The 25,972-nt window shown below is 43.6% G+C and overlaps 1 protein-coding gene across 3 annotated transcripts in view; it reads left to right on the top strand.

Moving 5' to 3' along the window:
* The window catches only part of KLC2 (kinesin light chain 2), a 312,573-nt gene that overhangs the window by 281,926 nt on the left and 4,675 nt on the right, over positions 1-25,972 (top strand). For all 3 annotated transcript variants that reach the window (XM_078660752.1, XM_078660751.1, XM_078660753.1), the window contains exon 15: positions 10,852-10,909. In XM_078660752.1, coding sequence (XP_078516878.1) covers positions 10,852-10,909 — 58 coding nt within the window. The remainder of the gene's footprint in view (positions 1-10,851; positions 10,910-25,972) is intronic.

Genomic DNA, 25,972 nt, shown 5'->3' with positions numbered 1-25,972 from the left:
TTCATTGCATTGTAGCCTATGGTAGTATTATCTACTGCTTTTATATGTGCACCGTGGGAGTTCCACTATGACGACGGGGATGATTCAATCATGTGAATCTATGAAACATAACAAAACTGGAGAACCGTAGTTACAGGCAAGTAACTCATTTTATTTATGGTCTTTCTGAAAAAATTAGACTTTTCTCAGATGGCCCTCACAAGAACAGCATCTATTGCCTTTATCTTGAACACCAGGTGAAAGATTGTAAAATTTGCGTACTTGCGAACAAAGGATTTCATGTAGAGGAGAGGTGTAGCCACCTCTCCTTTGGAATTGGGTGACTCTGGGCTAGAGTGGGGGTGCTTCCGAGCACTACCAGACTGCTTTGAAGGGCCCATTTGGTGCCCTCCTTGCATAAACAGGTTTGCCCCAGTTCAGGAGCCCTTGGCTCCCGCTCTGGCATTAAACCACACAAAGGACAAGGGAGAGACCACCCCCTGCCCAGCACCTCGACCTGGGAGGTGCCCAGAACTCCACCGGGTGGCGGTTTGATTCTGCCATCTTGAAAGCCAAATAAGCAGAGGCCCCTGGGAGCATCTGACTAGTCAGACCATCTGAGTAGCATCCTATGCCCCCCCCCGATTGGTGGGTCACTGCAGAAGTTGCCCAGACCCCTTCCTGAGTTACTTAAGAGCTCCCCTCAGGGTGGAACCCTAGATTCGTCTGACCACGGATTCCACTGCAAGACTCGTCTTCAATATCCTCCAAAAGACTCTTCTGCTCCTGGACACTGGACTCTGCTCTTGGGATGTGCCGGACCCAAGAGAAGACTGCTCCTAGTAGGAAGCCTCTTACTGCAACTTTGTCTCCGTGCGTTACCTCAATCCTGTAAAATATGTGGCCATGCATACTCCAGACTCACAATGACTCTGTGTCCATGAAGGACAGCTGGAAGCAATCTCCCTTGGAGTTAGTCACTCCCCTGCAAAGGCAGGCACCCCAGTGTCCACGACCAGTCTGTGGATCCTGCTGTCCCTCTCGAAGGTTCTACAACACTGGTGTTGGTTTGGTTTGGTAGCCCTCTTGAGGCCTGACCTGTCTTCTGTGCAACTTGGAAGACTACAATCCCTCGTGGTGCTGCAGGAACTGCGTCCCTGTGCACCACTTCTGTCTGCTGTTGCCAAGGCTTGTTGACTCTCCAGTCTGAAGATCTTCGTGCTCCAAGAAGCCCCAGCCTCAATCATCATCCGGCTGCAAAAGCAATGTTCTCCTTGCATCTTTGCTTGGCTGCTGATGCCTCCCTTCGACTCATTGTGCCTGCCGCTAGAGGTTCCTTCTGGGGTCTCCCATAGATTCCTGCTGGTTCGCCTGCTTGCTGAGGGGCAGATCTAACTTACCTCTGCTGGGTGAGTTCCCTGGATCTTTCTGCAATGCCGTCGTGTGTCAAAACAAAAGGAGAGGCAGGGTAGTGGGACACTCTTATACCCCAGTATAGATCAAGTAAACAAAACAAGAGTATTCCAAGGTAGTCGAGGACCACCGGTATGGAGCAAACAAACGGCTTCACTTAAGGCGTTTAAAGAAAGCCCTCACTCACCACCTAGTGATGACATGCTTCATCATCGGGCCCCACAAAAGGGACCTAGCGTCCCTTTTGTGTGCTACAACGCCAGATCTACTGCGGAGCGGGTTGGTGGGTAAGGACAGTGTTGTGCAAAGAAAATTAAGTGAATGATATGAGGTTAAAAAGAAGTCTGTAGTGTATCAGAATTAACTTTATTAAGATCACTAAGGACTTGGAAATAAAATTACGTGTAGGAAATGCGTCCACAATTAATTAAGTGATAGTTTCCTAAGTCAGTCGACATGTTTCAGCCATGAAACGGTGTAAATTTACCTGGCATTCATCAGGACTTAATGTGAATAAACCCTGGCGGTATGGACTCTCTAAGGCCCACCCTTACCTAGGGGCGTGAAAGTGAAAATTAAATAGTGAAAAAGTGCAAAGAATTAGAAAGAAAAGTTGTCTTTCTAATAACTCCTGGTTTAGGAGGCTTCCGAATTGTCGGTTTCTGCACCTGTGGGAAAGAAAAATAACGAGGACAAACAAAAAGGACAAAACAAACAATGAGTTGTATTGCTGATCGCCTATTGTCAGTCCATTGTGCTCCAGTCGGTGGTATCAGAGACATCATGTGGTAGAGTAACAGTATAGTTACCACCTTGGTCCCCAAATTATAGAGCGTTATGGGTAGGTAGTGATATGTGCTATACGTGCTATATACATGGAATGATATTTACAAGGGGTTTTGTGAGTTAAAACGCTATCAACATAAAATGTCGGCGCGATCAAGATAGTGCTGAGGATTATAAAATAATTTCTCACTTTTAGGGTGTTATGGATTCACACCATGGGTCACAGGAGGGGGGTGGGAGCGTAATTGGCACACCCTGCAATCATCAGAAACAAAAAGGAAATCAAGCGACTCAGATTGGTACTTAGCTTAGTGGAGTATTTTTGATGGGAGGTTTCTGGCTTTTATACTCACGCCCTCGACGCTCGGCACCCGTTGTATACCTGTAGCGACCCTCTGCTGGACCCCGAGGATGTCTGCTCGAGGCAGCGAGGGCGTTAAGTAAACGCAGCGTTACTCTGCTTCCGGGTGGGCGTGGTCATGCCACGTCGAGGCGTGAGAGTAGGCCAATCGGTGCGTACTGAAACCTCCCATCAAAAATACTCCACTAAGCTAAGTACCAATCTGAGTCGCTTGATTTCCTTTTTGTTTCTTTCTGCAATGCGTCTGCTGCATTTTCCAAGGCTTGTTTGTGAGCCTTCCGGCCACTGACCTTCCTGCATTTCTTTCCCCATCGTGGTGCAGCTCATAGGCTTCTCCTGTGTTTCTACATCCTCGCCTGGGCTCCACAGCTGAAACTCCAAGACCTCCTTCTGCCGTGAAATAGCCCAGAGAATTCTGGGCATTGTGCTCCTGCACCTTCTGGATGACTCTGGGTGGCTTGGACTCTGTCTCCTCTCTCCTCAGGTGCCCCTCGTCCGGAATCCACACTTGGGTTCCACCGACCTGGTCCATAGGTCATGGTAGCAGCTGGGCTTCCGAAGATCCTCATTGACTTCAAACACATGATTCAGACACCACTCCACACCTATGCACCGGGCTCTCTGGTGTAGGTATCCTGCATCTCTGGGTATGCACATGTGGGGGGGTGCTCTATAACCTCCCAGGTTCCAAAGGGTTTCCTCAGGGTCCTCTGAGAAGGGTCCTGAATCCTGAAAATCCTAACTGCGATTTCCCCATGTATTCTATGGAAACTGACCCGGGGCATCACCTCTGCACCCAGATGCCTAGGTAATCCTAGTTACTTACCTTTGGTGGTTCTGTGCTTCTCCATGCTTGCAGATCCTTAGGTGGTAGTCTTGGTTAGGTACACTTTCACATTCCACTTACTTAGTGTATGGTTTGCTCCCCACACTTCCCCCCATAAGGGCCCATGTATTTACTGATATTGTTATTGTGTATGCATATCTTCGTGTTGGAGATATACCAAAGTAGTTTAGTGTTGGTGTGTAATAAACACTACAGTATTGTTCTAACACTGGTGTGGTTCTTTCTTGTGTCACTGACTGACTTATGTGCTAAATGCACCAGCTTTACATCCTCCTTGATAAGCCTTAGTGGCTCGCCACAGCTACCTCTTGAGAGCTTTGATTATCAGGGACCTCTTACACTATACCTAAGGGTTGCCTGGACTCAGTGCAGGGTGTCTCGCCAATAGGTGTACACCATATACTGAACCCGTCTCCTACAGTCACAGCGAACATCGACGACGATAACATTGATCAAGATTATGTGTAACCCATTGACGAAAAACTTCCAAGAGAGACCCGCCTATACCAAAGTTCCAATCATCCACGGATTCATCGTCGTCTGCAACGTCAAAGTCAGCACCATCGATGGCAGCACCTTAGTCGTTGGCGCCATCGACCCGGTTTACAGCACCACCGTCGATGGCAGCAATATTATTACCGTTGTCGATATTACTGGTGAGGCTAGATCTAGAATCATTGGCTATCTGGTCTTTTTTGTACCTTTGGTGCTAATACCATTGAGCGCATATGAACACAAGAGGCACTATTACCTTCTCACACCTCACCCAGTAAGGTGTCACCTATTCCTCCAGATAATCTCCCAGATGTTGGTGAGGAGGAAGAAGAGTATTCAGATGACAACGGAACATTCAGAGCAGGTCATAGCCCTCAGACCTTCATATTAAGGTCAGGAAGAAGATGAAGAGGACCAGAAATACTATGATCAGCAATATGCAACTGATCAATAGGTACACCAACAACAATATATGACTTATACGGAACAGTATCAGGCCCCTAAAATATATATGCCAGGGTCACTGGTTACCAACTTGCAGCATATGCTGCAGGATTATTACAGCAGATTCCCACCATCAGGGTCTGCCACGCTAGTACCTCAAACACCTCTACAGAGACCACCTCCTCTGGTACCCTCTCCTAGACGTACATCACCGCTTCTTGTTGCACCCTTTGCACCATTGCCACCTTTGGCTGCTCCAATTCCGGTGTCTCCAGTGGGAGATCCTCCATCCACAGATGAAGACATAAAGGAGGGTGAGAATGAGAATACTGCTTCAGTTCCCAATGAGTGGGATGCTTACCAAATACAAAATGCGCCCCCTTCCACTCCACCACCAATAGATTCTCCACCGGAGGACGTCAGTGGATTTCATAGCATTATGGGCTGCCTAAAGATTCCGACTCCCAATAGTCACGAAACAATCGGACTGCTTTCCCGATGACTTAAAAGAACAAACTAGAAAAGCAGTTCCTGCTATCCTGATTGGGGACTTGATATGGGAGGAAGGCCTCAAAGTTATGAAAACTACAGCCTCTATACCAGCAATACTACTAGAATGTATAAAAAATGCAAAGCGCCTCAGAATTCTCCTGCTTTTCTGTTCGGCCAACCAAAACCTGAATCCATTGTAGCACAGGTGGCCCAGTGTCGATTGAGAAATCCATCTTCTCCCCTCTCTGCTCCCTCAGATAGGGACTGTTGAGATGCCTCAACAGTATAGGAAAATGTTCTCTACAATGGCGGCTACCATTGTTCGAGCAGCAAACTCCTTGGCTTTTCTGGGGCGTTAAGTCTGCCAAATGTGGTAAGACGTCTCCACATCTATTGCCTCTTACCAGAGGACGCAAAACTACAGTTAGTTTTACAAAACAAGGGAGAAATTCTGCTCGGAGAACGGCATTCACCACTCCTAGTGAGTGGTAGGCCCAGCCTCAGTGGTGCCCTAAATGAAGAGTAGTTACCAAAAAAAAAAAGTACTGGGCTGTTCCTAGAGTAAACGGAATGTATGCGTCCCTGTGGAGTGCAGGATGTTGTAGGGTTCCAGAGGTTCCTACAGTTGGGCATCCATTATGTTGGATGTAATGCCCTCACACACCCTTTCGGGTGTCATGCTTCATCATTTGGGCTTGCTCCTCGTTGGGTCGGCGGTGCAATACCCAACGGTCGACACCTCTAAGAGGGGCTCTTTGGCGGAGATCTTTTATCCAACTGCCGTATTGATGAAGTGCAGGTGTGGGGGCCTGAGGTGCGTAGACGTGGTGATGTGAGTTAAAATAAAGCTCGGAGTACCAGGAATGACTTTATTCTGGAGGTCCCCTGCTCTAAATAAAATGAAGACTATCCGGTACTCGTTGGAATATTATGCTTCCATGATAACGAGTCGCGGCTTAGTGCGTGCTCTGGTCGGTCGACATGTTTCTCGCTTAAAAGCTAATGGCTAGCGATTCTTCAGGACCTTATATTAGAAAGTGTGTCTATGATGTTTACTATCTACGTCGCTGTAATGTATGTCTTGTATTCAGACTAACATTCAAATGTATGTAGCTCACAGAAAAAAGAGTGTTTCCTGCGTGTTAGTTCTGTTGGACTGCATCTACCTGGATTGGGAGAAAAACACAAATCACAACAGGAACAAATAAAACCTTAGGGACATAATTGTACATTCCTTGTGCCGTGCTGCTAACATGCGGGTTAAACTGTAAAAAAGTTTTTTTAGTGTTCGAGCAATTCCTTAGTGAGCATGTCCGTGGGCATGCTCATGTGGGCAATTAAGATCAGCCTGTAAAAACCATGTTGGTTAAGGTTATTAAAAACAATACACAACATACACGTACTGCATGAGCAATTCATGGTCTCACCTATTAGGCTATGTCTACAGACCCCAACAGTGTCCAGCGGGTATATCTGGCACGCAGGACCTTCCAGTATCTGTGGTGTCATAGGAGGAAACCATGATTTAAGGTATGTGGCTCGTGGTGTGAGGCATCGACTATTGGGTGGAATTGCAAGTACTGGCATGCTGTTTAATCACCCTTAACGAAGACTGGAGCTGCTAATCATCTCCAGCCCCAACGGTAAGGGCCCCTGAGTCGTTGGCCCGTCCCATATGTAATCTTGGATGTTAAATCCATTAGCCCCCGGTTGTGACTGCAGTGCTCCCTAGGGACTTTTAGCAGATTTCTTGTGCGTGGGCTGGGTGGGTTCATAAACCAAATGAGGCAGAGTGCAAGGTACGGCATGTTGTTATTTCTGCCTTTCTAGTGACCGGTATCAACAGCTACTATAGAGTTAGTGTAACTGCTACACCAGAGTTAAGGATGCCTGGCGGGAGCTATGTTTGTGTATCAGCGTGGTGCTCGAGGTCAGTATCTTAGTGCCCCGAAGTCCATACTTGATTTATGTTAAATCAGAGTGCCCCTCTTAGTGTCTATAATTTCCAATAGTGCGTGGTCTTAGTGCTAACCCTCTCGGTGCTCGGTATTCCCGAGGTATTTTTATTCAGTCCACCGGGTGCCTCACTAAGTGCCCGTTCCATGCAGTCCACTCGTGTTAGGGGCAACCCTCGTTGTGCTAGCCTATGGAAACAGTTGCTAGGGCAATCCTATTAATGCGGGAGGGTAATGCGCCTTCTTAAGTTAAGTTCAACCCCCTATGCTCAGATATTAAGGCTGTAGCCTAATAACGTGGAGACTAGGGCTGGCGGCCGGGTACTGAAAAGCCGTGTCCTGTCCCGTATTTCCTCGTGCCTCATAGAGTTACTTACTTGGATCGTGACGCGTAAATCTTCATACACCTACCCCTCGCCGCCGGACCCGGGTGGTGATGAACGGTCCGGCGGCCTCACTGAAGTACAGCGTCCCGCGGTCACGTGGTGGTGTGACTAGGCGGAAGGGCGCATCCAGGCATATCCCTGGGGATTGTGCCGGCCATCTTACAGTGGGGCAGTGTAGTAAGCTCCGCCTAGTATTATTACCCTCCCTTCTGAATTCCAGGGTCCCTGCCATGCCTTAGTGGATGTACATGGTCAGGGTATTTCATAGGGGAAAAATAGAGGTTTAAGTCGGTTGGACCGTGCCTCTTAAATTAATGTGGGGACCTGTTTGTGTCAATATGTTTATATTCTTGTATTAATTCACATAATGATGTACATGTGACTCACAGATCAAACGTTCGTTTTGCTATAGACCCCTTAGCATGAGTTTATAGTTATCAGATTAATTAGGAGGTCACATGACCTGTGGTTAGAAGCCAGCGGCCATGACACAGTGGTGTTACTCATTGGGAAGCATTAGTCCAGGTGCATATTATTGATCCCTTCACATAAATTCAAGTTATCAAATTGATTTAAGAAGTCACGTGACCTAGGGTGGGGAGCAAGCTGCCATGACATAATGGTGTTACTTAGTGGCAAGCATTGGTCCTGGTGCATACTGGAGCTTAAGTGTCACAGCGCTCTCCATGGAATTTCTACATTTAGGCCTTGGCTATCAGTTGACAGTCTATGTATCCAGCGTTGTTCTTTAAAGAAAAGGTTCTCTTTAGATGTTTTTATGCTGGCTTCAAGAACCAGCACTGTAGTGAATCGGGTGTGTGGTTCAGCTCAAGGTAGGGTCTACACATCTTTGTGTTGCTCTTCTTGCAACGCCCGTTGGGTATTGCACCGCCGACCCAACGAGGTGCAAGCCCAAATGATGAAGCATGACACCTGAAAGGGTGTGTGAGGGCATTACATCCAACCTAATGGATGCCCAACTGTAGGAACCTCTGGAACCCTACAACATCCTGCACTCCACAGGGACGCATACATTCCGTTTACTCTAGGAACAGCCCAGTACTTTTTTGGTAACTACTCAAAACTACAGACATGAAAGATACTGCAGGAATGAGAGAAGATTTCAGCAGAAATAATTGACTGTACTATAGATCTGTCGTCCACAGGCTTTTGACAGCTAGCCGGGGTGGCAGTCCTGAGATGCCAGGGATGGCTTCAAGCTACTTCCTTCAGACAAAAATTATGGACATGTCATATGATGGTGAATTATTGTTTGGGAAACATGTCGACAATGACTCCAGTCCATCAAGACAGACACCGAAACAGCCAGATGTCTGGGAACGCTCCAATATAGGAGGCAGCCCTTTCAGGGAGCCAGGGGTCGAGGAGTGTCCTCTTTCTGAAAGGGTTATCAACAGTGCCAACCCTATCAAGGGCAATATCGTCAGACTGCTGGCCAGCAACACTAGCAGTCCTACAGACAACCACTGTCTGCAGCATACAGACATTCTGCTAGATGAACGTCTTCCTATAGAGGCAGAGACACTGCCAAAAAGCAGTGACCCCAGCAAGTGCCGACCACCACCACCTCACCTACTCATATTGGAGGCAGAATTTCCAATTACTTTTACTAATGGTCCCAGATCACATCAGACCGGTGGGTCCTCGGTATCATTACCCTGATAGATACCCTGGAATTTCAGCACACTCCACCCAATGTAATACCGCGAGGACCACTACATTCCCGCTTGAAAGAGCTCGTATTGCAAATAACCGCAATGATATGCAAAGGAGCAATAGGAATCGTACCGAAGACTCGGAGAGGAATCTGTTTCTACTCTCACTTCTTCCTTATATGGAAGAAGACAGGAGATCTTTATCAACTCAACAAGTTTCTGAAAAAAGCCATTTTGTATGGTCACTCTTCAGTATGTGCTATACTTTGTAAATTAAGGGGGATTTTATGACTGCCTTGAATCTCCAAGACACCTACTTTTGTATCCCAATCCACCCCAAGCACGGGAATTTCTTGTGATTCAGGGTGGCTAGCACTCCCTACTAATTCAAGGTGTAGCCATTGGGTCTAAGATCAGCACCGCGAGTATTCATCAAAGTGTTGGCTCCAGTGGCAGCATATCTCAGCCAAGGAGGAGTCCAAGTTTTCCTGTATTTGGACAATTGGCTAATAATGGCTAGCACATTACAGCAAACAGCGAAGGATACGGCAACATGTCTTTTCCGTGCCTTAGGCCTTTCATTTAACCCCCAAAAGTTACATCTCAAACCTACAACCACCATCATCCTTTTGGGAGCTGTGATGGATACAATGCAAGCAAAAGTCTTCGACTCCCATATGAGACTAGAAAAGATTCACAGCCTTGCACTGCACCTCACCAAAAGAAGGTCCGCTTCTGTCAGTCTCTACAAGTCTTATCTGGGGATGCTCTTCTCTTGCATTCCCCTCATACCAAACTGCCGTTTCTACATGAGGTCACTTCAGGAGGAGTTGGACAGCCAGTGGCTAAAAACCAGCAGCTCTTTTGACAATATCATTCAGATTACGCCCACCATGAAGCAAGCCCTGCGATGGTGGTTGCCGTTTATATATAATTAAATATATTATTATATTAAATATATCGAAAACTCCCAGCACATCCAGCCCATTCAGTTTTTTGTGTTTCAATAGTAAACTCTCACTTTGCAGAGTGGACTTATTACAAATGGCCTTGGTTTGCCAAAGCTTCTGTGACTTTAGCAGAGCTAGGGCAGCTCCACTAAAACGCATGAATCCCTGCCTACATTGTGGAGATAACTGAATATGACAGGCAGTTTTCTGCCTGTGGGGCAGAGGCCATAGCTTGCACTGACAGGGCACACCATCTGCCAAATTGGAGATGATAACCCTAGTTGGATGGCATTGCCAGTAATAAGCTTTCTGGGTTTGCAGCCTCTTTATAGAATATGGTGCACGCCCACACTGGCCTACAGTTTATTACCTCTGGCTTTTCTTCTCACCTCATCTACAATACTTAGTGACGTGGATCCCGTTTCTCGGAAGAGCACCAACTTGGGAAACTCAGCTTCACTGCCTTCATAAGAGTGCTATTGGTGCATATTCCCGATCTTGCATATCCAACATCTGTGCCAAACTCTAAGCCTTTGAATAGCCTCTCATAGAAACAGATGTGATCTTTGCTCTTGTGTCCCTGCCATTTAAACAGACTTTATTTGCTTTATTCTTCAGGCACAATTTTTGCCCCACTTCTCATGTCCAAACATGTCTGTGAACAAAAGCCTCCCTCGTCTCTTCTATAAGGGCACTCCTCCTCACTGTTTTTATTTCAGCTCCCCTGGTCTACCACCATTTTTACACCGTAATATGGGTGGTTTTCACTGAGGATCCTGGGTGTCAGGATTATGTCCTCCTTTGCAGAATGTCTATTCTATCCGTTTTGTTTAGAGTTCTCTCTGAATATGTTGCTCTTGTTAGAAGGGCCTCTGAAGAAGAATGACAGAAGGCGAAAACCCAAAACTGGTTGACAGACGGGTGATCAATTTGGCATCTTGAGGAGGGGAAGCTGCTAACAAATAGTTCTTGCCTGTGCTTCTATCTGTGTAGTCTGTTTAAATGAACCTGCCATATTGCATTGATATGATGTTACCCTTCTAATGATTATCTCTTTCCCCCACTAGCATGAAGCGCGCCAGCTCCTTGAATTTTCTTAATAAGAGTGCAGAGGAAAGTGCTCAGGTACGTGATGATGGATGTGGGGGGTGGTGAGCCTTTTTTTCTTTGTTCATCTGATAGGGGCTCTGATGGACATTCATGTAGAGAGGATAGGAATATTGCAAAGTAGCATGCAGAATTTGTCAGCAACACTCACTCACAGGAAACTGTACCTCCTTTTCCATGAATGTACAGACGTGTGTCACACACTTAGCTGTTTGGGTTTTGGGTGGATTCTGCAATGTAATGCCGAAGTGTGTTTTTCCCTAAACTGAAACTGTTGTTCTTCAACATTGTAGCTTTCAACCAGTTCTGTGCTCTGAATTATTTCCCTTCAAGATAAGATTTATGGTACATTAACAAAGCGACCTTGAAGGAATGATGCTTAAGACAGTAGCTTTACTGCATGATGTTTGAAATGGAGTTTTTGAGCACAGCTCTACTTAACTCTGTTATCTCTGACATTTGTTCATAGAAATCATCCAAATAACATGAGAAGGAGCTAGAAGCATCCATATCAAAATATGTATTTTTTCTTGAATCTGGTCTTGAGACAAAGGTCACATCCTGAGTCTACAGCCCACATGACTACTTTATCTCTGATATTAGAAGCACAGAGGTATAATGTCTGAGAGAAGGTGAATTTGTGTTTGTATGCACCCAGATACAACATTCCAACGTAACGTAACGCATACTACCTAAAAAAATCATGTGTTTCTTGGTACAAAGTTTTGGCTGCTTAATCCTATCAAATGTTTGGATGATTTGATACCCATGGTGATGTTTATTCCAACACTCCAGAAAAATACTACTTAAAACCAGAATAGTTTGTGCCCCAAAGTTGTTTTAAGGAAATGTGGCATCACTAGTTCTCAGTGCCATAACCTTAGACTAAATTATGGTCCTTATTTAGAGTTAGTCACAAAAGTGGTGGAAGTCTATTCTGCTGTATTACAAGTACATTATAACCTATGGGAGTAGTAATACAGTGGATAAGATATCCGCCACATTTAGACCATTTATCCCATCCCCCAAACTCTGAATAAAGCAGAGAGTATCTATCATTGACACTGAGGTTAAGGTACCAGCTTGGACATTCTCCCTAATTGCCTTTTCAGTACTTGCTAATAAAGCTAAAAAAAAGTTACAAGAGGCACATCGTAGGCTCACAAAGTAATAAGACAGTGATTATAATTTAGGTTGCAGCATCATTGATATAGAATTGAATTCTCCATTTATCAGACTTGACTTCTTCATGTAATGTTTGATAGTGGTTCACTTAACAGGGCAATTAATTTGCTTTGTATTCCAAAAAGAGATACTAAACAATTCAGATTGTGGCTTGAGCATTTGTTTGACCATTTTTATAGAAGATACCATTAACAGACATTTCATTCTATTCTGTGGCATGTAAGTATTAGGCATGAATAGGACAGCAAATTATAGTTGATACATAAAGTGTAATACAGTAACAATCCATGGGCCACGCAGAAATGGGCTGCCAAACACGTATAAGTGAAAAGTACCCAGAATCATCACTGAATATTATCAATATGACCGCAGTCAAAAACAATAAAACACATTTAACAGAATAAATATAGATTGCCATATTATCTCAGATACCCAGTGGTGTTACAGATTGCTGTCCCAGATTGACAGAAAGTAGCATTGATTTAATGCATATTACCTGGCTGGTTCTCCTCACGCAGGAGACCTTCCCAAGATTCACTGCCACATTATGTAAAGATTATGGGTATAATTCAGTGTAGATTGTTGAAGAGCAGAGTGCCAGATAGCCTGATATATATGATGCTGGCAGAGTTGAATGCCAGGAGAGCCTGCCAAAGTGGAGTGCTTTGCTATAGACATTGCAATACCAGAAAGTCTGTCTTAGAAAAGACTCAGCTGGTCTAATGCAGAGTTGGATTTAGACAGAACACGCAGTCAATAAATCATTGATTCCAGTACTGAGTACCAGCTAACCTGCCAGCTATTGGTGACAGTGGAAGATGCTGTGCCCCTGCATTGTTCCAGATAAGTTCATGTGGCAAAGTGTCAATAAATGTCCCAGGATTGTATACTAGAAAGATTAGTTGTTAACCATTGATTAGGTTGAATGCAGTGCTAGTTCATTGCTTTGTGACTCAGTAGTTCCAGATAAAAGGAATATGGTAACTGGGTATTGTGAAAAAGTATCTTCCTCGTAATGAAGCTCAGGAGACACACGGAGGTAAGATGAAAGCAGAGGTTAATCACCTCATCCATCAACTGTTCAGATACAACTGACAGAGATGGAACTTCAAGTAGAATTCTTAGAATCACATTCTTAAAAGAACATAAGTGACTGTACATTCTACGTGTGTTCAAAATACTTACTGTACAATATTCCACATCTCCCTCTTTTACAACAAAAGAACAAAAAAAACAAAAAGGAGAAAATTAAGGCAAAATTTAAACAGTCTTTCATATATACAGGAAGTCTGCGTATCCTCTGACTTCTTTCTCTTACGCTCGTCAAAACACTTGAATTACCAGTAGAAGACGGAATGATATTTGTTGAACAATGAAACAAATCTTTACTAACCTCATCTCTCAGAAGAAGACAATTTTGGACTCACTATTACAACCATATTTTTGTTCCAAATTCTACCATCATCAGTTTTAACTACATTCTTGAACAATTTTATAACATATCTGTTGTTCGTAAATTTAGACCAAGGTTGACAGCCAATTTGAGCACTAATCTTCACACAATCACCTAATTTAACATCATTATTCTGAAAACTATTTTTATAGTCAAAATACATTTTCCTATATATCTGTTTCTTCTCTTCTCTGGTTCTCCAATCACCAATATGATTGTCAACTAAACCTTTGTTTAACTTCATCCAACCTGGACATAACTTTGATTTCGGAACTCTACCTTTAAAGAGTTCAAAAGGAGACCTCCCCGTAGTCATGTGATGTGACATGCGATAAGCCGTAATCCTATCTTGGAGAACATCTTTCCAATTTAAACCACTCACCCTAGCTAGTTGTATACTTTCTTTAAGAGTTTTATTTACTCTTTCTACAGCTCCATTTGTTTCAGGATGATAAATAGCACTTTTCTTTTCCACTATACCACAACTATTTAAAAATGTCAAAAATTCATAAGAACAAATTTGAGGTCCATTATCTGAGAGAATACTGTTGGGAAAACTCTCTCTCTTAAAAATTCCTTCCAAAAAACGTTAACACTTCCTGCAGAGACATCTCTTACTGCTCCAACTTCAATCCACCTGGAATATAAGTCTAAGAAAAAGAGGGAGATGTGTGAATGACCTAACAAAATAATAAAATAAAATGAATGAAGTGATCACCGTGGTCTGTGGAAACTGCTGAAGAACTATGATAAGTTCAGGTGAAAAACGATGAAAAGGAAAGTAAAAATACCTTGGTAGGAAAATGTGCGCGGTGAAACACTGGAGAAAGTGAATAAGTGGTGTCAACAACGACTGAACTTAGAGAAGCTGTGATGAAAAACAACTGGTAGATGGCACTGATGCTCAGTCAATGAAACTGCAATTGCCGTACACCCGGTGCTTTGACGATTGAAAATTATGGTCGAACCAATTGGCAAGAAAACTGAGGATAAAATTGAAGTGCTGATCACGTCTTTAAATGAAGAGCAAACGTCACTGGAACACAATCCTACTCCTGCGTGAAACGCACGACAAAAGGCTAAAGTTGACTCGAGATGAAATTCTAAGTCTTGGGGCAGCTCATTCATCACAAAGGTTCATGCGCGAATCTGACGTCACTGGAACGCAGACGCGACTTACCATGAACCGCAAAAACTGGAGACTGAACAAACGTCACAGAGGAGCTCACGTGACACCAAAGAGCTCACCAGGCTCACGCATAAAGAAACGTACGCACGCTAGACATACATCTTTAAATTTAATAAGATGATGTCACTTTTATTTTTAATTATTGCCGTCACCTGCCTCTCCCTCAAACTGCTCACCGCATTCAAGTATAATCTCTCGAACAACGAGAAAAACAGCCGCTGGAGAAGGATAACTTTTCCTTCTCTATACGTAAAACTGCAACTTCAAGTAGAATTCTTAAAAGAGCATAAGTGACTGTACATTCTACGTGTGTTCAAAACACTTACTGTACAATATCACAGGCATCCTGAAGGGACTTAGGGACTGGATAATTATGTAGGCAGAGGGTAGGATGTTGTTCAATTAAAAATCATTGGGTCTGGTAGATTGGTTTTCAAAATGTGCAGATGTATTTCTAGTAAATTGTTCTAGAGGCAGAATCAGATTTTGGATTAAATTGGGATGTTTTTAGAATGCAGAAACAAATAGATGAAAGGAAAGCAAGCAGATGTTAGGTGGGTCGAGAAGTGTAGGTCTGCTGATTGCTCCGTAGACAGTAAGAGAGGGTAACTGAAGAAGAGAGCTCAAATACAAATGTCGGAGAAACCAGGCTATGTATAAGTAGTATTGCCAGCAGAGCAGTCTCCTATTATGAGTCTGTCCTCTTTGTTGCACTAGCAGACTGCAGAATCTGCATCATATGCAGCTTCTCATTGATGAGAGATTTGAGCCATAACGCTGCATAACTGAGGTGGTCATTCGGCCCTACCATACCGTCTTATGCACATCTTTGAAATGTTCTCTTTGGTCTTCACAAGAAGCTTCTTCACCAAACCTTTTCAGTGCTGTCTCTAGTAACTAATGTCATGTGCATAGGTTTAACTAAATCTCTGTCATCGAATTCTCTGTAAGATCTATAAACATATCCTTAGACTATCTCTGTGTACAGGTGGAATGCCTGGAGCATCATCTTTTCAGCAATATATAAAGAAATTTGCCTGTAAGAGTTGACATCTTCTTTGTATTTAAATTTATTATTTTGGTTTTAAATCCAGTTAACCAAATTGAAAACTGCAACACATTTAGCTGAGAACGCTACTATACTAGAGCCTTTTAAAAAGAAGCATTTGCAATGCAATAAGTCTCGCATTTTCGCGATTTTGAGCTATTGACATTGCAAATGACAATGCCTTTTATTCTTGTTTTCGTTTTTAAAACATAAATAAAAGGCATTGTGATTTACATTGCCAGTAGCTTAAACTTGTATAAATGCGAGACCTATTGCATTGCAAATGCTTGTGTTGGACTTCTGAGGTAGACATTGCAAGAGATCCTGGATTTTGTGTCTCAGGACCAACTGGAAGATGAGTTCTGGTAACATCCCCTTCATAGAAGGTGTAGTCTTCCTGATAACACTGTGGTGAATCACCTGTTCTTATTAGAACAGCATGCCAGGAACTCTCTCATAAAGCAGAAGTAATACTATCTTTTGAGCTTGAAGCATGGTATCTTGCCAGAACTGAACCATTGCGTTTTAGGTCTGACTTGATAGTGCACCCATCTTCAAGACATATTGCTAACAATTCTTAAAAATAGACTTTGAGTGGGCTTTGCCGTTACCCAGAGGAATATTACTCACAAACATCTTGCTATTGACTGTTTGGCGTCTCATTTCACCTTTCAGGAAGCATTTCCACTGGATTGCATGAGGAACTATTTTACAAGTGCAAGTACACTCAAACATCACTTTTTTTGTCACAGCCAATTCTTTATTTTCTATACGGATTCTAGACCGAATACAATCCTTTTTTGGTGCGTTTTCCCAGCATTGGCCAAAGCCAATGGGTAGACTTTGATGTGTTAAACAGGTTTTGTACAGGCAATGCACGGAAACTGCATTTGGAAATGCCTATGTTTATATACACTGGAATATTAAACCACCACCTGTAGGCTTTTCCAAGGAGTGTTTATGTTTTGGGGTGCGGATTAGCCAGTAGCACATGTAAGAAATACAATTCACCACCTAGAAAATATTGACTGGCTATCAATACAGCAAATTAATGAATTAGCAAGGGCTACATGTAGGCCTGAACATTAGCATTGTACTGTCTGTGCTAGCCTACCACTGCAAATGTGCTACCCTGGCAGTACATTTTCCAGATTGGGATGTGGATGTAGGCATCTGACTACTGTACACCAATTATCTCCCTCTGATGGGAAGGCTATGATTTGGGCTAACGAAGTACCAATCTTGAATTTCGAACGAGCAAGAGGAAGATTGTTCAGCTGTGCACAGGTCATATACTGTCCGTCTTTGTCATAGCTGACGTATCCAGGAGTATGAGCCCTTAGTAACAACAGTACACCAGGACCAGCAAAATGACATGCTGAATTAGGGGTTACTTGATGCGGCACAAACTGATAGTAGGAATGTACCTCGCATCTAGATTCTGTTGATAGGGAGAATATGAAATGGTGGATTTTCAGTTTTAAAACATTCAAAATTAGCATTGGATCACTGACACCTTAAAGCGCTGGAGCAGATATTACTACAAAACACTGAGGTAGCACATAAAACCACCCACCTCCAATAACAATGTTTTTGGGAAGACATTTAATCTCCAAATTTTTTGTGGCAAACATTTTCAAATGATTGATCTCTTTGTTGGCATGCGCCTCTTAAAACACTGTAGAAAACAAAACAAAACAAAACAAAAAAGTGATGGATGGGTTGCTTGTATTAATCTTAGCCACTGGTAATTACTATGAGCCGCAATCCAGTCCATCGTAAACTCTGCACCACAAACTAATGCTCCTAATGTTTTATCTAGCTGGGGCACAATGAAACCTGTACCCACACCACTGGCATAGGACACCCAGCCAGAGGGGTGACTGAGGTATGTCAGGGCAGTGTGTTGTGGGCATGGCATACAGGGATGTGTGCCATGTGGTCTCTTTGTTTTGTTCTGCACCAAGACACTCAGCCGGCAAAGGCAGTGTGTGTGTGTGTGTCAGGGTACAGGACCCCTAAGGGTGGCGCAATAAGTGCTGCAGCCTTTAGGGACCTTCTCTGGTCACGGTGCCCTGGGTACCATTTACCAGGGGCTGACATGTTGCCAGAGATGCCAATTGGGTTTTGGTTTCAATACAGTTTTAGGGAAGGAACACAGGCCCTGGGCACCTAATTGGCAGGAGCCCAGGGCACACTCAGTCAAAGTAAATCAGCAATTCAGGAAAAAGTGTGGGCATACCATGCAAGAAAGATGGCACTTTCTCACACAAGGTGCCCATTTTCACATTCCCATCTGAAAAATGCAGCATAGATTTCTCCATTTTAAAGTGTGTTGCGCTCATTAGCATTATCGTGTCCTTCCATTCAGCCTAGAGAGTATTTTTGAGCAGTATGTTGGAGGTTGCAGCATCTCTGTGGAAAACCAAGTTTTTGTCTTCTTATACTTGGGACATTTAGTTGGTTAATGCTAATTCTGCATTGAAATTTCAACAAGACAGTCTATCTGATCTCTCCTATTTAATCGAGGTCTACAGATAAATGGATCGAAATCGGTTCTGCATCCAGTGGAGAGAATTTAATACTTGGGGGCCACAATAGGCAAAGTAGAAGCAAAAGTGTCTCCTTCAGAGGATAGACTGCCATCTATCAGTTTGAAAGTTGTTTTTCTGAAAGTCACAACAGTCCATTAGTCAGACAAATCTCTGCTCTTCTGGGCAGTCTAGCATCATTCTCATTTCTAGTCTTGTATGCCAAAATTCAAATTCACACTCTTCAGGAAAATCTATCTGCAGTGCGACTTCTGAGCTCTTTTCGTCCTCTAGAGGCTTCCTTAGCTCAGATATCCACCGCACGTCATGCGTGATTGACCCTCCAGAAAGACCTCTGCTCTCACTTGACATATTGGCTATCCTTTTCTACAACTCACCTCGACCCCTTGCCAGCTCCTTCTTCAGTTACACTGTACTGTGAATTGTTTCAGGGGTTATCAGACTGAATTTCTAGCCGAGGGGAAACGCTCGAATGTCATCATGATAGGCGGGAGAGATCTTGCATGAATTATTTTTTTCCTCTGGAGGGAAACAAAAGATTCATGCTGATGACCCATACGTCAAATACCTACATTAGTTGCAGCCAAAGCATTAGACCTCTCGCTGTAACATTTTTGAGATAGTTATCCATTAAAGAATGTCAAGGATCATGAACGCAAACTAACCTTATATCTCCTGGAAGGGAAAGATTTCCTCCGTAAATGAGTTACTCCCACATCACAGGATTATTCGGTGCACAGTACTTCACCAAGCATTAATGTGTGGTTGACGCACAAAAGAAAGCATTTGAAGCATTTTAAATTTCCTAGGCTGAATTTTTTTTTAAAAGCCACAGAATCCGCCATGCAGAAAGAAAGAACCATGGGTTCCTCTGGCAAGGCATTAAAAAAGGCTTCAGAGGCCCTGTTAGAATTCCTGTCTAACATGTCGACAACAAGAAGCCTCTTGACGAATAATGGTGCAACCGTCCTGTTGGTGACTTTAAAGACTCTGACAAAAGAGTCCTCTTGAAGACGAATGGAACTCTGTCAACAAGTGCCCAGAAAAGAGCAATCGCCCCATAAATGACAAATGCCTCCTATGTGGTGATAACCAAGACAACAATAAATGCCTGCTGATGGTGATGCCAGTGTCAGTGGTGTTGAAGTCTTAGTCAATGACATGTACATCCTCATCAACTGCAGCCCCACTGAGGACACAGTCTATGAATACGACACTGGTCTTCAATTATACTAACTTCACTTGAGATTCATCTGGCCTTACAAAATCTAATGATTTGCCTTTGAAAGCATCAGCGCAACTCTTGATACATATTCTGGATTCAGAGCTCCAGGCAGAGATTAGCGACAAGGAGCAGTGGAATGAATTCTCGAGTCCAACACAGTTGGCTGTATGATATTCCTACAGGAGAAGAGTGAGATCAGTCCCCAGATGAAAACTAATCAACATCAACTTGACTACGACCAGTGTAATGGAGACAGTAAGCGATCCTACAAGGCCAGGCCGACTGCCAAGACCCATATGTGATGCAAGAGCTGATAGCATTTCTAAATATCCTGCAATAGATGATGGATACTTTCCAGAAGCTGAATCAACAACTACAACCTTTCTCTGCAGTTTACCAGCAGGTTCCTGTGCCTACACCTCACCAACATCCTATGAAGCCAGCAGTCCTACCTCCAGTGCAGTGCCTCTTTGGGCCACCTCCAATTCCAGAACAGCCCCCACCACTAACTGCTTCCACCAGTGTGCCCTATGCCACCCAGAGATCAACTGGACAGCAATCAGAGGGATGAACCAGAAAAGAAGGCCGAAGACTGGTAGTACCTGCAGGTGATCTGGATGAAGAAAGAGATCACCACAAGGATGCCAAATGGCGAGACTTTGTTATCCCTTACGAAGGGGAAAATGCACCTCATAAACCGGAGTCACCTCCAGATTATATGGCTTGCTTCCATGTTCATCAGCCAAACACTTTGACTTCTGTATGATGTCAGTAGAGAAATAATGCTATCAATCATATATGTGGTCCTGGATAGGAAAAATGCAGGCACACTCATTTAGAAGCTGCAGTACTTATGACACAGAGGTGATCTAATTAAATCAACCTCTTTCCACTCTGAAGTGCAAACCAGAATTCTAGACATTCCATTTGATGGGGAAGTTCTCTTTAGAAAGCATGTGAATAATGCCCATCAATTATTAGACCGACAATTACTGCACTTGATCCCACAGAGTTCTCTAATACAGCAATCTTCTTTTTGTGGCTCCAGAAAATCAGAGAGACATAGAAGTGCTTCCAGTCAGCACAGCGTCCAGACAGTAGGGATATGGTCGGAGTTTCACCTCATGTAGAGGACAATGCCAACCGTACCAAGGACATTCAGGCCAAAAAAAAGGGTTGTCCTTGTCACAATCACTAAGAGAGCCAGCCTTCCCAGTGCTCCTTTCCACCACTTCCATTTAGACCGGGGAAGGGGGGTGTCAAATTTGTTTCTGAATCAAAGAAAATCACTACCAACTGCTCAGTGCAAAAATCATGGATTGAAGACACATGCTTACATTGGTCAAAAAAACACGGTCATCCCTCAGTAAATACATAACTTTCACCTTCAAGAGCTGCAGAGGGACATCCTGTTCCTCCTTCTCAAGGGAGCAATCAAAGAAAGCTCCCAAGGCCCAGTGAATCTTGGGTTTCTACTTTAGATTCTTTATGATGAAAAAGAATGTAGTGGGGTGGCAATTGATTCTGGACCATAAATCGACAGAGGGTATAGGAGCTGATTAGAAGGTCCAGCACCCATCCTCTTTAAATATTGTTAAGCAGAAGAAGGATGCTGTTCCTCCAGATGAGGCAAAAAAGAGGGAGAGATGAGAAGCTATTGGTTGGGACCAGGAAGGGAGCTGATCGACTGAATACCGGGATCAGAGTGATCAGAAGTTATTGCACTCACACACACATATGGGTGTCATGCTTCATCATTGGGCTGTTCTTTGTGGGACCAGCGCGGTAATGCCCAACTGGCCTCTCAAGGGAGCTTTTTATCGGAGATCTTCTGATTTTTAAGCCATAATGAGTGCAAGTGAGGATGTAGTGATGCAAGTGGTGATGTGCTAGGTGATTTAAATTAATCTGAGGGGTACCGAGAATGGTTTTAATGAGGTGGCCCCTTTGACAGTATTAAAAACAAGGGCGCAGTCACAGGAACCAATGAACCTTGACAGTTTCAAGATAAGCCCAATCAAAATGGGCCAACTATATCTGCCTGGAGACCGGCAGAGGATGGTAGGTCACGGGAAAGATTACAGTGTGAGACCACTTCATCTCTGCAGCTAAGCATGGTCTCTGCCCATACATAAGGGGCACAGTTACTACCCTAATGGGGTCGGAACTTGGATGTTCTATACTGCACCAGGTACAGTTGACACATTTTGTTTAGGCACATTCACTTTGCACACCTACTCCCAATTAGGTGTATTGTAGGCATCACCTTTAAGGTCCTGTAGAAATACCTAAGATCCAGTTGGGCAGTAAGGCATAAATAATGTTGACCCTATGTCCCTTACCTTGAAGCTGTCAAGGTTCATTGGCTCGTGTGACAGTGCACCTGTGTAGACTATTTTAAATCACATAGCACACCATCCTACACTCACTACATGCTTATGTGCACTCATTAAGACTTAAAAATCAGAAGATCTCTGATAAAGAGCCACCTCGAGGGTCCTGTTGGGCATTGCAGTGGAGCAGCCCAATGATGAAGCAAGACACCTATCTGGGTGTGTAAGGGCAACCACTTTTGATCACTGGGATCCCCGTATCCAGTCGATCAGCTCTCTTCCTGGTCCCAACTGACAGCTTCTCATCTCTCCCTCTGTTTTTTTGCCTCTTCTGGAGGAACAACATCTTTCTTCTACTTAACGACTGATTCTGGACTTGCAGGAATTCCAAAACATTATGTGAAAAAAAAAGTAATTTCAAATAGAATCCCTTTAAGAAGTCCTTCTGCTGTTAAGGAGAGTTCCCCACCTGATATATTTCAAAACATATTTCAGTAGTTAGTAAAGCACTTTTTTGTAATTCTGAAGTGGAAAAAAGATTTTAATAGAATCAAAACAAAACTGAACATTTTACTTGGTGATGTGCAAATGATAAAGATTTTCTGAAACCCGATTTCCACACATTATCGTTTTTATGCTATTTAGTTTTATAAGTAAAACTGCATGTTCGTGGGAAAGTTTGTGGCCATTTCCATAGAAAATGTTTGTAAATAACATTGTGCTACCAAAATATGCTATAGTAATATATTTATTAAAAGTGAGAGTTCTTAAATATGAACTAAGAAACATAACTGCCCCCGCTCTAATGACATTGCTACTAGTTAACTAAGAGGCAAGTCAGGGGTCATGTGTTCCATTTATGTGGGGTTAATGGGGTAGATTTGTACTATACGTGGAGCAAATGTTTAGTCTATTAAATCAAACAAAATAGGTTTTAGTAAAGCAGACATGCTGAACTCACTAGGACCACACAATTTGAGACAAGTTTATAGATCAACAGCATTACAGTTAGGTCGAGTAATTTATTCAGCTCAAGAGTCCTTCAGGTCTGATAACTATATTCTTATTTTCCATGGCCTGAGCTTGCATCAACCTGTTCCACTGGTTAGACCAGACATTCACCATGGAGAAATGTTCTATTGCTTCGTGCTACAAAGCTCATATTTCTGGGAGCGATGTTGGACACACGCTTTGGACACGCAGCTCAGAAAGGCGTTTCCATCAACGTAACGTCACACAAAACTAAGGATGATCACTGCGACCCTCTGCTCACGCCAGTCAATCCTGGTCAGAAAATTGAAGTACCTGCTTGGGCTCTTTCCTTCCTGCTTGAGACATATTCCATGTTGACCCAAACTGATAAGACCAATCCAAACGGGATCTGGAACTCCAATAGCTATGAGCGACAAGCTCTTTGGACAAAGTAATAAGTCCTTCATCCCCTTGAAGTTATACTGGTGTGCAGATTTCTAGAAAACCTCAATGCAGGCCTCGCTTTTCAGCTGACAACCGACAGGATCATCATGGTAAAAGACACCTTCACAAAAGATTCGGAGATCACATGGAAGGGTTGGCCGCAAGAGGCGAGTGATCAAAAGAAGAAATATTGCTTCACCTCTAAGTAATGGAGCTGTGAGACCCTTCGATTCGATTGCTAGTAATTTCCAATCAAAACATGTACTCATCCTACACGTACTCAGCGCCACCAGACTGCTTTGAAGAGCACATGTGGTCCCTCCTTACTTACTCCAGTTGAAACCAGTTCAGGGAGCCATTGGCTCCCCCTCTGGCTCGAAACTGATCTGGTAGGCTCCCTTGCTTGCTCGGGCCTGTTCTGACGCTCCTGCACTTGGTGAGTCCCTTGGACCATGCTGGTCCCGACACCGCATCTTCTTCATTTTCCTATTCTGTTGCAGTTTCTCCTCTTCAAGAATTCACCCTTGGATTCTACCGGACTCTTTCACCTTCTTTGCCAGCGGCATCTTCACTGAAGTCCTCCCTTGTGGTCTACGGCGGTTTCCGACGTCACTTTGCACCCATGAACCCGGCTTCCCTGGTGTAGGTATCCTGGTTCCTGGGGTATCCACTGGTGGGGTGACTCTCCAACCTTCCATCTTCCACAGGGTTTCTTCAGTGTCCTCTGGAAAGGGTCCTTCTTCTGCATAACTGCAACTGTGATTTCCCCATTGTCTTGCATTGAGTACGCAGCTGTGTTTTGATTCTGCACACGGCCTCCGTGTGGTTCCTGGGTACTTGCCTTGGGTCACCAGCTCTTTTAAGTATTCAGGGTTAAATCTCGACTCTTGTCGCAGCTCGCATTCCACTTTATTAGTATGTGGTTTGGTCTCCCCCTGGAGACCACTGTGTATTTGTGCTACTTACCTGTTCTCCTTTTGAAATATTGTGTGCATTGTGCTTATATCTCCGGGTAGGATAACAATGTGAGTGTGTGTAATAAATATTGCTAATTTTTATAACTACACTGTGTGGTTCTATTTCGTTTAACCTACACGATATTGATTAGTCTTGGTAAAACAAGCTGCTTTACACTCCTTCTGGACTAAGCCTGAAGGCTGCTTTCCACAGCTACCACTCGGAGAACTTTATGGTTGTCTAAGACTACTAAAATCACCTGAAGGGTTGTCTGGATTAGTGCAGGGTGTTTCACTTAAATACGTGTGCACCATATACTAAGCCAGCCTCCTACAGCTTGCAAGGATGAACCCAGGACAACCAAAAACAGCCGGACTCTCAGGAGTAGGCTGCACCCGTTTTTACACCAGTGAGTGGCAGGATTTCACAAATCCCATTGTTGTGGGAAAGTAAACAGTGCCAATGTCTTCATTACAGTACTGCATCCTCAGTTTAACAGTCCGTCTTCTGAGCACTTTGAGTTTGTGTATGTGGGCATTCCTCCTGACTTTTGGAAGAATCTCACAACAACCAGGGACTTTTCAAGTACCAAAATCTACAAAGGGAAATGGAAACACTTTTGCCACTAATGTACTAAGCAGGGTCTGCAGCTGAGCATTTCAACTAATGTGGATGCCTCCTTCTTAGAAAATCCATGAAGTCTCATTGAGACTAATAGCCACCCCCAGTTGACTTTGTATTTGTTTTTCGTAGCCGAGCCATATCAGCAGAATGGATGCTATGCTCCATAGATGTTGGCGCTTGCCTCAAATTCTTGTTTATATAGAGACAAAGATTATTTTTCTGGCAATCTTAGTGGTTTTAAAGGGCAACGTACTTCAAAGCAGGGAGATAAATCATGGTGTCCAGTGTCTTCTTCCACATGTAAGCCAGTTGATCTCTTGGCACAAAAGTAGTTTAACAGAACTATATCTACAACAGCTGCACTATTTACCAGAGTTTTATTGTTAAGTCCACAGTTGTTCCTCTTTCATCGAGCCATACTATCTTAAACTTAAGGACAGAAGCTGAAGCTGTGTTTGGACAGGCAATACTTAGCGCTTGCTTTCAGTGAAGTGAGCCATGTCTTTGCCTTCTCACTAGATGCATCTGTTTCTCTTAATTTAAACTTATGAATCCATTAAGGCGAAGCAGATATAAGATACAACTCGCCATGGCATCCCCTGAGACCCCCAAACCTTTATGACCCCCATCTCGAACTGCAAGAAGGTAAAGTTTTTTTCAGTGGCTGAGGCAACCTACTGTCCTGAGGTCACTCACGGGATCTCACATCTTTAGGTATAGGAGCCAACTTCAAATCAGTATTGATACCTCCAGAATCATGGTAGCTAAAGAGATAGTTAAAATGGTTCCAGAAACTGGGTGACCAGCTATGGCCAGATGTACCCAACTCCACACCTGGGATTTTAAAATGTGAGATGATGTGATCATTCTGGGGTGGACATGGGTATATATTGCACACAGGGTACAAATATGGCAGGAACAATAAAGGCTCACCTCTGGGGAAGAACACCTGCATCTCATTTGCGTTTGGTCCTGTAGAATCTTTCTCTTTGTCTTGCTTCTATTACAAGGCCGGTTAGCTGGCAGGGATTCTGTGGCTGCTGGGCAGCTCAGTCCTCAACACCGGACATCTGGAATTGCAACCAGGATCATGTCATTT

The sequence above is a fragment of the Lissotriton helveticus genome, chromosome 9 (genome assembly GCF_964261635.1).
Source record: "Lissotriton helveticus chromosome 9, aLisHel1.1, whole genome shotgun sequence".
In the NCBI taxonomy this organism is placed as follows: Eukaryota; Metazoa; Chordata; class Amphibia; order Caudata; family Salamandridae; genus Lissotriton; species Lissotriton helveticus.
This window is presented reverse-complemented; position numbering and strand designations above follow the sequence as displayed.